This window comes from Parambassis ranga, chromosome 2, assembly GCF_900634625.1.
Source record: "Parambassis ranga chromosome 2, fParRan2.1, whole genome shotgun sequence".
Taxonomy (NCBI): domain Eukaryota; kingdom Metazoa; phylum Chordata; class Actinopteri; family Ambassidae; genus Parambassis; species Parambassis ranga.
In genome coordinates, this window is record NC_041023.1 from 34,223,230 (window position 1) to 34,238,327 (window position 15,098).

A 15,098-nucleotide genomic window follows, 5' to 3' on the forward strand; every position below is an offset into this window, starting at 1 on the left:
GACTGTACAGACATGGAAGGAATGTTACTAGAAGAATGAAAAAGAAGAAGGCGTCTTGTAAGAGCTTGAGAATATGCATGTTGTTTATGTGACTCAAAATATTTACAAAAAATCTTACCTTTACATTGAGCAAAATGATCATGTTTATGATAAGTAAATAATAAAAGAAAAACGGTTATTATGAAATATTGTGCCATAATGCTGACAAATTACTGACATATTAAACCATTTTATACCAATCTATAATTTCAGCTTTATGAGATGTAAATGACCTAAAGATGGTGATATTGCACAACTCTTCTAAGTAGGGCTGTAATCAACCACTAACTAACAACTAAAATCTGAAGCAGGAAAGGTTAACAAATAACAGTAGTAGTAACATAAAGACTACGAAGAGTAGTAATTCATTTGTTTATTATTACATCGTTTTGACCCGATTTTTATTTATTTTAACATATTTTAAATATCATGTCGCTCTGTACATGTCCTGCTCACAAAGCGACACTGAACACAGGAGTGCTGCTTCGCTGAATGGCGTCTGGGTGATGGGGAGACTTAATATCCAGTGTGGTCTGGGTATCTGAAACATTCTGCCGCTGTTGCGAGCGGGTGCGCCTACAGTTATAAAACAATTTATTAAGACTAAAACATTGAAATACGTCAATGTTCATATGCTCAAAACGGACAGGGCAGCCTTCCGTTTTTAGCTGATATGCGATGTTTGTAGTCGAGCTGTGACACTTTGATCCGCAAGGGGAAATTCAGGATGCAAAATATTTTCCGTTGTCTATTTTCATTAAACACTGCCACACTGCAGATCTCTCTGACATGATAGAGGAGGACTGACTTAAATGACACAGTCAAAACTAAATAAATATTCAGCAAAACACCGGGCCGGTACTCTCTGTCTCTAGTGGGTCGGGCTAATCCAAGGTAGTGAAAACAAGGGGCGTGTTCAAAGATCAACTGTTACCTGTGAAACGGGTGCGCTGAAAACACCCCCATCAGCACTTGGTACATTCCTCCTGATAAAACTACAAAATGCTACAAAAAGTCGACCAATCAGAATTTTGCTTGAGCCAGAACGTATCGACTAATAAATCGACCAGTCGACCAGGAGATTACAGCCCTACTTCTAAGATGAAGACGGAGAAACTCAGTGGGTGCCATTTTGATGTTAACATTGATGATAACGCCGCTGTGGGCAACACTGACACTGACTTTGGATGCATATGCTGCACAGGGGGACCATTTTAAAGAGTAAATGGACTCCTTTGACACAATCACACAGTAACTTTAAGGTGGCAAAAATCCCACAGTCACAGCAATATGTGACAAATGTAAGGAAAACTTAGAGCGACAACCTAAGCCAGGAAGCTTCCAGCGGGATCAAAGCACACCTCAAAATCTCAAAATAAATGATTTGCTCATATTTATTAAAGAATGGCAACAATTCTGAAAGGCACTATATGTGTTTTAGAATGTGTAACTTTAACTGTAGTCAAAGGTCTGAGCTTGTGATCACATAAAGTAAGAAGAAAACAGTTCACTTACGGGATTCCAATCTCAAAGATGTTGTTCTGGATTAACTGCTTCCCCAGCATGATGATGCTGAGCTGAATGCACAACTCAATGAGGCAGCCTCCTGGAGCACACTGAGGGACACACATACACACAGTTTACACATTAATCATAACTTTATGTTCAATTTCTAAAAAAAAACAAAAAAAAAACAAACCTCCTCCATCCGATAGTCATTGAAGACATAGACATAACTCCCAGGTCGACCTGCGAACCTGCAGAAACACACAAACAATACCAGCAATGTGGACCCAGTCTTGTGCTAATTATTACTACAGCACCATTAGAAAATTCACTCTTACGTTTTGGACACAGAGGTTCAGGGCTTACCGTCCTTTGAAGAAGGCAACGTAAAAGATGGGAGCATAGGCATTCATAAACTTGAGTAAGAAGGCTTTCAGAATGAGACGCTCCTCAAAGTTGGTGTCTGTTTTAGGAATCTCTGAAAATGAATACAAGTAGAATGTGAGAAAGACAATGAAAAATAAAAACTCACAACAACATAAGACAAGTGAATTCTGACCATCACTGGTTGTAAGTAGGTTAAAACACTGCCCCTTTTCAGTGTCTCTCTCTCTCACACACACACACACACACACACACACACACACACACACACACACACACCCTTCTCCTTCCCACTTGTTTCTTGAGTGTGAATGTAAATGTGGGTGAAACCTCCTGGGATGACTGATGGGATGGTTGGAGCATGAAGGCATCAAAGTTTTATCAAACTGTCCTCTAAGAGGCAAAAAGACTCACTTATGATGACATATTTCACAGGATGACACAGGGCCTCTAAAGTTTTTAACCGTCATCCTAGATATTAGTAAGTGCTTGATTTCCCATCATGAACGAGTGACCTGGTCACGCTTCAAACAGAGTGTTTTTAAAGGTAGGGTAGGAGATTTCATTCTGATGCACTTTTTGTTAAATTAGTGTAACTTCTCTTTAGAATCAGATAACAACTGATTCGGCAGTTTCACTTTAAAACGAAGAATATTAATCATCTGTGGAAGCTATAAAACGCTAAAAACACCAGCCAATCCTACGAGGCGCACCTGCGCGTATAGTTGGCTGGTTGGCTGCTCTTCCTGCTCGGCGCGCACCAGAGAGGTACGTGCATGATGGCCGAAGTCACAGACTGGTTGGGAGGTGTGGCTTCAGAGTGAGCTCCGAGAGAACGGGGCGTGTGTTTACTTTCAAAATCTGGCTGACTCTCACTGAGTTTTCAAAATCTCCTACCCTACCTTTAAAGCTAACAGATACAGTATGTTTAAAGAAACAGTTAAATTTCTTGCTTTGAAAAATATATGATAAGATACCGCTCTTGTGTTCCTAAGGACAAGGTTAGCTTAGCATAAAGAGCAAAAGCAGGAACTAACAATTAGTATGTCCCAAATGCAGGTTATGACCACATCCATTTAATTCCATTCTGAAGCTAAGCATCTAATTTATCTCTTATGTAGAAACCAAAGTATGAAAATTGTTCTCATAGCTGGCCAGAGCTAGGCTAGCTGTTCCATCTGAATTGTGTTGACTTTGTAAAGCCACACTCTGCAGCTGGAAGACTGTAAGCATCCCTGTACCTAGCTCAGTCAGCCACACTGCCACATTCCCGTAGATTTCATCCAGGATGAGGATAACCACGAGATTAATGATGACCGCAGTGGCCGTCACCGTCACACGGACGTTGGACTTGGTCTCGGGGTCAGGGCTCATTGCCATCAGGGCCGACACTGTGATGCGGTAGATGATGACACTAAAAACTGCAGAAAATGTCAACCCAAACTGTGGAAGAAAAAAAAAATAAATAATTCAGTCATTACTCAGCTGATGGAGACAGGGCAGTGGCTGGAATAAATATTTTAAAGAAGAAGTCCAAGATGTAGGTCTGTAATTTGTTATGTACATTAACTGTGTCATTCACATTTCGTTTAAATGCTAACCTGATTTTCTGTACCTACCATAAGGAGGATAGAGGAAACATTGATGAAGTATCCAGGAAGGCGGTCTTTCCAGGTCAGTTCCTCTATGGCAGACTGACAGAGAGGACACAAAGAGAGAGAGGGAAAGTCCCTGTTACTCATAAAATAGCCAATGTTTATTTAAAGCGAACTCTCAGATCCCCGTACTGTGACACTTCAAAAGAGACACTTTGATTGATTAAAGAATAAATGTTAATAATATGATGTGGAAAGCATCACCATCAAATAATTTCATGAGAGCTGAATACAGAGTTGGGGCAGCAGCAGCCTTCACAGGAAACTACAATTCAACAGAGAGACATAAAGAACACAGCAGACCAGTTTACAGCCTGCGACAAGCCCGGACCAAATGTTTTCATTCCATAGAACGTCAGACGTCCAGATGACCTCCAGCATCTGGCATGGGAACAAGTATTCCTTCAGCATTAAAATGCATTTACTCTCCATGTTCTACACATTTGCTGGTCACTGTCAAAACCAAATAAATTGGCGACTTTTAAAATTAGAGTAGAACACCCAGTTGTGATTTGACTTTCATTATGTAGCATGAGGACTAGAAGAAGGGGGGCACTCTAAAATACAAAATCTATCCATGCATTCCATCCAATCCATTTACTGCACAGTGCATTATATGATACAGTTTAAAAAAATGTAAATCTATTGATCAGCATGTGTACAGTAACCAACACAACAACCCCTAAGCCAAAACATTTGTCATCTAACACAATCCTTTGGCAGGTGTTGCTGTCAGGGTGTCGCCAACACAAGCTGACAGTTATTTTATCTTATTCCTGAGAAAATAAACATCCTCCTGGCTATCACAGAGACACAGGCAAGAAAAAGGACACCATATGAATGAACAGAAGACAGTAGGCAAAAAGAAAACAGGATGTAAGTATCACCTTACATGTTGACTTTTCCATGTACTTTTTTTTCAGACTACAGATGGGCACCAGCCCAGAATGCGTAATGAAGAAGAAAAAAACATATATAAGTTGCACCGGAGTGTAAGTCGCACTTAGGGTGTATGGTATGCTAATAGCATACCGTAAGTTATGGCCATTGACATTAAAATCTATGGACAGAGCTTCCGTGACGTCACCCATTTGTTTCTGAAGAGCCGTTTTGAGGCTGGTGGGAAAATCTGATCTACTTGTCTGTGGTTAATTCTGGTTCGACCTGTGCTAAACACACCATCCTCAAGTATGTGACCCCCTCTCACCCCAGCATGAGTGATTACAGGCATACACACACAGCACAGTACACAGACAGGCTGAGACAGAGGCAGGGAAGTATTTCACAAACAGAACATTGACTGAAAACCTGAAACCTGGTATGCTCTGAGGATGCGGTGCAACAGCACCATCTAGTGTAAAAAATGGCACTGCGCAGCCTGTAGTATGCTTCCTCAGCCATATTGTTCAAACATGAGCATATCTATTGAAAGTAAATGGTGTTTACTGTGTGAGGGAATGTTTCCTGAATGTAAGTCTCAATAGACACAATCATGAGACAGACACAGATCAAAATGACGAAGATAAAAATGATTTTATTAGTTAAAAATATTTCATTTTAAGTGCTAAATACAGTCAGTTTGCAGCAAATATCTTTAGTGAGAGGTGCCATTCACTTTGATTTCAGATTTTGTGATGAATGCATGTAGGGAAGATTCAAATCCAATAAAAAAACACAATAACTATAATAATATGAGTAAAAGCTCTTTTCTTCTTCTTTCTGGGCTCAGTTGGATCAACAGCTTCATATTTCCTTTTAAAAGCATTAGTTGGATTTCTGTTTTTGTTGCGTCCCCATTACTGTGGTGGTCAGAGTGCCACTGACTGACCATCTGTGCCCTTGTAGCATGCTGTGAAACTGGAACTTGTCATTTGGGTATTGATGGAGTGAAGTCCTTCAGTTTGATTCTGGCCACATCTCCCTCTGCTGGAGTCTGGCACACAAAAATAAAGGTTCAAACAAAGCACACAAGTACAGAAATCTCATCAAACTGTATTCCCATGTCTATAAAGTAAATGTTTTTTGTTCTATTACTGATACTCATATGTTACAGCTTTGACTTTATTAATACATGGAGAGAACAATAGCAGCATCTATGGATCAGCTCTCTGCTGTGCCTGTTTTGCTTCTTAGATAATCAGGCCACATGCTTTCCATTAGACTGGATACTTGGAAGAAGCATTAATTCTTTAAAGCATTAAAGCTTTAATTAGGCATTTAAATTTGTTTTATAGTAACATTATAAAACACAGATTGCAATTACTGTAGAAGAAAACAACAAGCAAATAAATCAGCATCTTTCATTAACTTACCAGTTACAGTCAGTGTTGTTGGAGCTTGTTGAAAACAGATTTGATGAACATTGTGGACTGTGCGGTCTCTGCCAAATGTATCCCATCATGTAATATGTTGTGGAAATGTAAAAACACATGCTAATAGACAAAAAATATCAGTTTGTCAACATGTGCTGCAATTATTCACAACACAGTAGAGTGTTGTGAATGTAGAGTGGTGATGTGGCCTTATTGACTTCCATTGGGCTGCAAATGTGTTGGGTATAGCTTCTGTTTGAATCCGGCCTATAGCACCACACAGAGGTAAACCCTCTGAGCATGTGAACTGCATGTATAAACATGTATGTGTATGTGATAAATGATAAAGAAGAATGTGTGGGCAGCAGGTTATATGTATGAAGTGTGTGTGTGTGTTTATGAGGGAGGCTCATACTGCAACAAGTATTTATGACAGTGGTATGCACATATAAAAAGAAAAAAAACGTAAGGGGAGTCTATACATTGTATTGTTTTAGTTGTAGTGCACCGACTTATTTTTAACCCTTCCTAAACCTGACCAAGAATTTGAAGTGCCTAACCTGACCAATCAGCTGCTGAAAGTAGACGCCCCAGATATTCCAAGTCTTATCTTCATTCCTTAGAACCCATTACATATGAAACGATGTGTTTTTATTTCTAATTGTACAAACTGAACCTAAGAAAAGCTTTTCTCTGGTTAAGAAACCTGTGGTAGGGACCAGTGGTGGAATGTAACTGGTATTTGTACTTCTTTACTGTACTTAAGTAAATGTTATGTATTTATACTTTACTTAAGTAAAAATAATAGTGCATCATTTATACTTTTACTCTACTACATTTTGCAGCTATTATCTGTACTTTCTACTCCATTACAAATTTTAAAATATCTGTAGTTACAAGTACATTTATGAATACAGTTGTGTTCATGCAGCTGTGCTGGACTGATGTGAGGTCAGACTCTGCATGAAGGTAGTGTCACGCTGCCAGCTGTGTTTCTATAATGAGCCTCAGTCATGATGTCGGTGCGCTGGCTCAGTTAGCTAACTAGTTAGCTGCTATCTGCGAACACAGGTCCATTCATTAATGTCTGATTAACATGAATCATAACATGAATCTACAGCAGGAATACTTACACAGTAAACATGGTGAATGCCTGTTTTATATTAGCAGCATCTCTGTTCACTTGATGCCCACAGCCTGCCTCATGTCATACAGACCTGTCCATAGCTGCTTCTGGACTGAAAATGTAAATGAATTACACATGGTCCATTTTAATTTTAAGATGATTTCTTTGATTATTTTAACCTGTTCTGATATCCTTCATGCAATGGAAATTAATAATATATATTTGGTGCATGAGTACTTTTACTTTTAATACTTTAAGTACATTTAAAAGTACTTAAGACTTTTAATTATGTAGGATTGTTGATGTAGCACTTCTACTTTTACTTAAGTATATATTTTGCTGGTTATTTGTACTTTTACTTAAGTACCAAGCTTCAGTGCTTCCTCCACCACTGGTAGGGACATACTAACAGTCAAAATGAACTTCAGAGTCTGTGTGTGTCTGTGTAATGGTTATAGTGGGGACAGCCATCACAGAGAAAGGTAGTAAGTGGGTCAGGTGTTATATTTGGCTTGTAAGGGCCACTGAGGAGAAGCCCAACAAAGACTTCATCTCCTGACAGATTCAGTCACAGTCTTTATGCCTTTGTCCTCTAAATGGGACACATTTTTTATATACACAAAGTATCTGTGCAAATGAGTCAATCATTTCACCTTCATTCAACATAAGGATCAATCTACAATAACATGTCTAATCAGAGGTAACTTCACTACATTCTCATGTTTGCCACACATTTGTCTCATGAGAGTTGTGTGAGATAAGACGAGTCTCAGTGGACTCATAATGGTAATTTTCCAGTCAAACAACATTTAAACAACAATTTAACGGGAGAAATATTGCATGTCCACTACATGTGGCTAAACACTCATGATGTGCACTTTTCCAACAATGCTAGAATTTAAAATGTGGGTGTTATAAAGGTAAATGTAACATACATTTCCACTTCAGTTATACATTCTATTAATCTGATCCTACAGCAATCTCACTGTCTCAGGTAAGAAATCAAACAGATCAAGTGTGTGTGTGTTTGAGGGAGAGTTCTGTGTCGCCATAGTGACGGTCACTAATCTTACCCCTGGCTTCCTGCCCAGCATGCATCACTCCCACTCAGCCGCCCTCCCTCTGTTTCTCTCCATCCCTTCATTTCTCCAAGTCTCTTTGTGTATCTGTGCTGTGGATCTCTCTGTCTTTTTTAACTTTATTTTCATAAATAATTGACAATTAGTTTGAAAGTGATTAAAAGAAACTATAGGTAAACTGCCAAGTAACAGGATACTGTGTAATTATTACTGACAAAATGCACACAGTGAGAAAGGCTATTCTGACAAACATAAAAAGAGTCCATCTCTCCCCATCATGTCAGCTGGCTTTTCCAGTTTTTTCTATTTCTTTTATGTCTAGTCTGGTTTAAGGCAAAATAATCTGTCTAGTTATCCTTCAGCCTCTGTATATTTGCTGCAGATAGAATCACAGCAGACCTCCATATTTTAGGTGTGCATCATGTGTATGTGTATATGAATCCTTATAGGGGAAGCCATCTTGGCCAGAGGCTGCACAATTGTGGCATGGTGCTGTAATTCCAGTCTGGATGATTCCTGCTTTCTTTTATTCACTGCACACTGTAGCCCGTTCAAGGATTTGTGGATTAAATCATTTAGATCCACCAACTGCACTGATGCATTACAAATATTTAGTTTTTATCAGACTACAGATTTTCTAACATAAATGAGCTTAATTATCTTGAAAAACAGTAGGAAAGTAAGGCTGAGGACTGCTTTGATACCTGGATTAATTTGATTAATTTGCCTTTAGAGTATTTATAGTAGCTGGACAGTGTACAGCATATGGGATTAGATCAAAATAAAATACAGCATGTATACGTCAACGGGAACGAAGACACAAGAAACTCAGGCTTGTAATGTTCTCTCCTCATGGCATTTTTAGCCAGTGTTTATATGTAGAACAAGTATGTTTTTGTTTTCCTGCATGTGTGTCCCCCACACACACTCACACACCAAAAAAAGGGAAGCACAGATGCTAATAAGCCCTCATTACTATCAGCTGTCTGTCTTGATGTCCGTCCATCAGGCCAGCAGGGCTTTAAAAGCTCACAAACTAAATGTGAGTGTACGGTACAGAGGGGAAAGTTCGGGCTGTTACTGTATACTGTTGATACAGACTGCGGGTTTGCCACAAAGTGATTTGAGAGATTTCAGGCATAATTTTGCTGCCGTGACCATCACATTAAAAAAAAGCAAGAAAATACCTGAGGAGCTGTAGCAGCCAGAGGATGGGACAGGAAGAGAAGAACAGAAAGACAGCAGCCTGCAGGAAAGGAGCAGTCAGGAAAGGAAATGGGAGGCAAGGGGCCGGAGGAAAAGAAAAAAGGAGAGGGCAGGTGAGGGAGAGGAGGGGTTACCGGAATTCCTGCAGCCATGGCAGACAGTAGTTTTTGTCTCCATCTGTCCTTCCCTGTCACTGTCCCCTCCTCCTGCTTCTCTGGCTGTAAGACAGAGGGACAGGTTACACACGCACAAACACACACACACCTATAGAGAAACTACATTAATACATCTTTCTTTTAACATGACCAGTAGATGGCACAACTCAAAAACACCTGTAGGATTCTTCAGGTTTCTACTTTAATCAGGGTTTGGGATGGTGTCACCATGCTCCTGTATCATGTGTTTTACTTCCTGCCCTGCTCTGGCGGTGGCAGGAAGCCATCTGCCGCTGCTGCAAGCGCATGTGGGCCAACAAGACTCGATGTGATTAACCCAATTTACACAGAGAATCTAGATCATTGGCGTTACATTATCACGCTGTTGTTTGGTGTGCATGTTAACCAGCCGGATCATCAGGAACCAGCTGTGGAGGCTGACATAAATGGAAAAGTTTCATCAATGACTCCCACAATAAGTATCACTGTGCAATACCTTTACAGTAGGACTGTTGGTAGCCGGGTGGCCAAGCTGCTACAAGGACAGAATTCACACTTTGTCCACATTTTACAATGTAAGAATACATGTGGAACACTTGAATCAGGGAAAAAACAACTTTCCCACCTCGTTCTTTTTCTTCTTTTTCTTTTTTTTCTCCTTCCTCTCATTCCTCTGTCTTTTCTGAAGGAGGATGGTCTCATATTTTGGCCTGGGGTGCTCCTGATGGAAAAACAGAAGGCAGAATGATCTGAGCATTTTTGTGGAAAAATAAAGAATAAAGAAAGACTGCAGAATTTGTTTCAGATGTCATTAAAGAATTGTCACAAAATATTTGACTGATGCCAAAAGTATTCATCCAGAATAATGATTTAGACCCTTAGCAAGTAATCTCTTACATCACACAGTTGCACAAGCACTGAATATTTAGAAAAAAAAGACTTGTGCTTGTTCAGAACTGCAGTAAAGCTCCGTTCTCTTGGTGTTGTTTCTGTGTTTATGTATATGCATCAATAAGTGTTCAGTATTTACCTCGTCCTCCTCGATGCCTGTCAGATCCCAGCTGAAGCTCAAACTGATCTGATGACGCTTCCACTGTTCCAGAAACAGCACCGCTATACAACCACACAAAGACAATGTGACAATTTGGCAACAGTCAGTCGTTTGACAGTGACAAGCTGATTACTTATTAGTCAATAAGAATTAGAAGAGAGAGAGAAAACAAAAAACATGACTGCATGGACATTTTACAAGGATTCATTGTATTACTACAGTCATACAAATCCATTTTACATAACTCTAACAGACAAAACATCTTTACCAGTAGCTCCAAGCCCAAATTACACTTGAGGTGAAGGAGGTTATAAGATATTAATGAGCAACTTTGCATTCTGCCCACCTCTCTCTCTTTCTCTCTCTCTCACACACACGTAACCTCACCCCACAGAGACATGAAGATGGCAAAGAAGACGGTGCCGGGGTTATCGAAGAGGTGCGAAGCTCTGGCGGTGCCGCAGGCGGTGCTCAGATGCCAGAAGTCACAGGCGCCGTCACACAGTGGACACATGGTGAAATTGAGATGCTCGTCACACATCTCCAGACTGAGGGGGCAGAAAAATCAAGACTCGAGTCAAAAAGTGACATTAAATACATCGAGATTAAATGCAGGCCAAAAGCACCTGAAGTGACTGTGTTACATGTAACCATAAGAAATGAATGGGACTTTTAGCACATAACCACAATAAAAGCTCTGACCTTAGTCATACTTAGTGTGGGCTGAATTATCAACCATTTTGCCTTGTGACACACACACACACACTCTGCCAGCCGTACCTTCTGTGTACCTCCCACACAACCCTGACTAAGGCCAGATACAGCAGGTATCTGGGCAATCCCTGTCTAGTGTGTGTGTGTGGGCATGTGTGCATACATTAAAACTGTGGTGGGAAGAAATCCTCATTTATGCATTCTGGTAATGTGAGTATTCTGTGGGACATTCTGTCTTTGCTGGCTATCACACATCATTTTGATCTGAAGATTTACCTGGGTATGTTTGTATCCACTGTGGCCACCCCGTAGCCAAACACAATGATTCCCACTATGGAGGCAGGTATGAGCAGCTGAGTGTAAACACCGAGCCAAGCGAAATACAGGCCGATCTTCTCCCCAAAGTACTTCCTGTGTGTCAGAGATCAAGCATTAAGAGGAGAACGACTGAAGAATTATGCAGCATGCAACTCAAAGTAGGAAAGTCTGAGTATCAATATTTTATTTGACTTTATTATGTGATAAATCAGAAGCATATTTGCATACAAATTCAGTCTCTGGCAGACATAGCCAAGGTCTAACCATCAGTCATCATTTGTGGCCTTTGTGATGCTTTCTGTTGGGGGGATGCAAAATTAAACCATTCTTTATAGAAAGAAACTGTAAACTGGACGTTCCAGTGGTAGTTGAATGCAGCATATGGTTTAGTTAGTAGAATACAAACACATTAGGCCTTAAAATGATGACATGTTATCAAAACCACCTCAATTACAACAGGATCAACATACATCATCGAAACAAATTAGATTTTCAGTGGCTAAAAATGTGACAGGTGTGAAAAGCACTAAGGTGCTAAACCTGTGCTCCTGTTATTTGGCAGCATCTTCAGCAATCCTTCAGTTATTGTTCAGTTATTCACCGAGATCAAACTTCAGCTTATGAAACCTGTGTAAGTGCTCTATTAAACCTTCTTTAGTACGCTTCCCATAGGAGAAGAAGCACACCTGTGTGCAATGCCATCAGCAGACTCCTGCTGTGAGCACCTGTGAAGGCCTCTCATCAGTGGTTTATTTCAATGTGCTGAATTCCCTATTATTGTGGCTCATGTGAAACTGTGACTCATGCTAACCTCCTCCATTTCTTATTTGGGAAATGAGACTCAAAATGGCATGTGGCTGCCATTTACTGGGAAACTAGCATGAGCTCCAGCCAGAAAAGTGGCAGTGTCTATAGAGTACTTTTCATTTCATCAGAGTTGTTGTTACTTCTGCTTTCCACTAAGTTCTCTAGGGGAGGATTCCACCACGTTTACCTTAACTCTTTATCCTCATAAAGAATTGCCACTCTTTCAACGTTGTTTATAATGAATCACTTCAACATCTGAATACCAGTATGTATAATAGTAACACACTGTAGCTACTGAACTCTGATGTCAGACGGTTACTGTATCCTCAGTTGCCATTTAGATGAAACAAAAACCACCATGTTGGCTTTGGTCACATTACCTGACCAGATCAATGGGCTGGTACTTGTAAAAGGCTGAGTATCTGGCCCACTCTTCATGCAGAACCTGATCACAGACAGGACACAGAGAGAGAGAGAGAGAGAGAGAGAGAGCGAGAGAGAGAGAGAGAGAGAGTCAGTGTGGGTGTATGTTGTCGTGTTGAAAATGATTCTCAGAGGCAGAGCTGATCTGGAGGCAGAAACATTCTGATTGGTGGACTGAAGCCTCTGTGGATAAAGACACACTGCTGCAGTGCAACATTATCCTGAAATCAGAGAGCAGGAGGAGGGTGATATGAAGTTAAAAACATGCCACAAAGAAATATCTGCTTTATCTAATGGCTGACCCTTAGATTATAATGGAGGGACTTACAATAATGTTTTATTTATTGTCCAAATTAATATCGAGGGCCAAAATGCACTCTAAAAAGCACTTTTTGTTTTGCTCCAATCCAAATTTGAGTCACTCGATGTTTTTTTTCTGCCGTCAGAGGAGCTCTGGGAAATGTTTACTGAACTTAAACTCCAATCTGTGACAGTGTTAGACAGATGGGGAGATGTACCAGTGGTCTCAGAAAGAAATAGAGGAGGAAGATGCAGACAAATAAAGGCTGCTGTTGAGGGGAATGATATTGGTTTAGTCGGACATCTTTTTTGTCTTGATCCTTGGTTTTGTGTTGTATTTGAAGCTGTCCTGTGGTGTCTCAGAAGTTTTCCTATTTTTTGTTTTATTCATGGTTTTATTTTATTTGTTTCATTTCTTATTTGAAAGTGAAGTTTTTCTGTGTGTGGTTTTACATTAATAAAGCTCATTTTTGGTGAGTTAATTCTTCTCATTGTCCACATTTGGGTCAGATATAATAGCTGCATTGCATCACTTACAGTCACTTTTTGAGGTACTTGAGCAAAAGTACACTAGTTGTTAAACTTTTGCATTTCATCACTAGGCAGACAGACGAAGAGTAGGAGGAGGAGGTGAAGAGGAGGGAAAGAAAATAAGCCAGTGTGAAAGAGAGGGAGATTAATGAAAGGGGAGTTGATGCACCTGTCTGTCGTTCCTCTCTTCAAGGTGTCCAATGACCTTATAGTCACCCTGAGGAGTGAGAAGAGAGGGTGAAAAACATGAGCACAATAACAGACAGCACACTGTAGTAGGGACTGTGAGCTTTTCTTTTAAATGAGAAACAATCAATGTACTTGCGGGCAGTTATTTTATAACACATTCAACAAAGGAAAGTGACAAACTGTGATTCTTCTTCCAAGAAAGTTCAGTGAAAATTGAATGAAATTCAAGTAAGGACTTTAATTCCTCACACTTACATCATGAAGAGGAAAGGCAGCGTCATACACGCCTTTAGCTATCAGAGTGCTGATGCCTGAAAAAGGAGCAGAGATGTTAGACAACCCAAAGAGAGGCCATGAAGTGTTAGCCTTTAGTGCATACAGTGTGTAGGGAAAAACAGAGTATGTTCACTTTTTAATGAATCATATAAATATGAAACCTATAAATGACCCTGTGGACATGTTTTCTATTCATTACATCCCGAGACAATTTTACTTGATCACATAACTTACATGCTCCCTAGCCATCGTTGCACTTCCTGTAACCAATGCTGTTCTTATTCCATTCTTTCAAAACACACAACAGAATACACAAATGTAGCTCTTAGTGTAAGTTCAATCAGGAAGACTCTGTTTCACATCTTTCACCATTTATCCATATCCGCTTTACTAATCTCTCTCCCTCTATCCCTCACTCCACTGCGCCCCTTCTCTTCCGCTCACTTAGTCAGGCGCTTAATAGAAGGCACCTCCCTCACCAATCAGCTGTCGTTTTCTGTCTCTCCTCTCTTCTGATCGAACCCGGCAACCCTCCTCCACCCCGAGCACCACTAGATCCACGCCAGTTCAGGCCTTCTATCTCCTGCCCTTCAGATCTCCACCACCACCAGATCTACACCCGGGGGGGGGGTCTTCTGATCAGCAGCCTCTTCTTTTCTCTGCCTCTTCTCTCCTTTTTTAAATAGACCTTGTAATGAACTTCAGTTCTGATCTAAAGTAGTAAAAAAAAAGAATTTTTCCCCAAGATTTTAAAAGCCTTTAATCACCAATTTCATAAGGGGTGGTGCCAATAAATGGAAAAAAAACACACACACAAAATGGCTAATTTTTAATAGAAAAGGTGAATGTGGACTGGATTTTTATTTATTTATTATTTTTTATTTATTACAGTCTTGGGCATGTCAAACATTAGTAACAACATTGACTTTAATGCATTATTAGTTTTTGCACAGCACTGGATTTTTGTTTTTTCTCCCTTACGTGTAGACTTCCATTATAACCACATTTTTTGACTGCACAGCCATGG

General features: G+C 40.1%; 1 protein-coding gene across 1 annotated transcript in view; it reads right to left on the reverse strand.

Moving 5' to 3' along the window:
• The window catches only part of ano2b (anoctamin 2b), a 47,057-nt gene that overhangs the window by 12,742 nt on the left and 19,217 nt on the right, over positions 1 to 15,098 (reverse strand). Inside the window, exons 10-22 of the mRNA XM_028420475.1 lie at positions 14,051 to 14,106; positions 13,776 to 13,823; positions 12,733 to 12,797; positions 11,504 to 11,638; positions 10,901 to 11,061; positions 10,493 to 10,575; positions 10,088 to 10,183; positions 9,442 to 9,525; positions 3,549 to 3,623; positions 3,171 to 3,372; positions 1,912 to 2,023; positions 1,739 to 1,796; positions 1,555 to 1,655 (exon numbers count right to left, since the gene is read on the reverse strand). Coding sequence (XP_028276276.1) covers positions 1,555 to 1,655; positions 1,739 to 1,796; positions 1,912 to 2,023; positions 3,171 to 3,372; positions 3,549 to 3,623; positions 9,442 to 9,525; positions 10,088 to 10,183; positions 10,493 to 10,575; positions 10,901 to 11,061; positions 11,504 to 11,638; positions 12,733 to 12,797; positions 13,776 to 13,823; positions 14,051 to 14,106 — 1,276 coding nt within the window. The remainder of the gene's footprint in view (positions 1 to 1,554; positions 1,656 to 1,738; positions 1,797 to 1,911; positions 2,024 to 3,170; positions 3,373 to 3,548; positions 3,624 to 9,441; positions 9,526 to 10,087; positions 10,184 to 10,492; positions 10,576 to 10,900; positions 11,062 to 11,503; positions 11,639 to 12,732; positions 12,798 to 13,775; positions 13,824 to 14,050; positions 14,107 to 15,098) is intronic.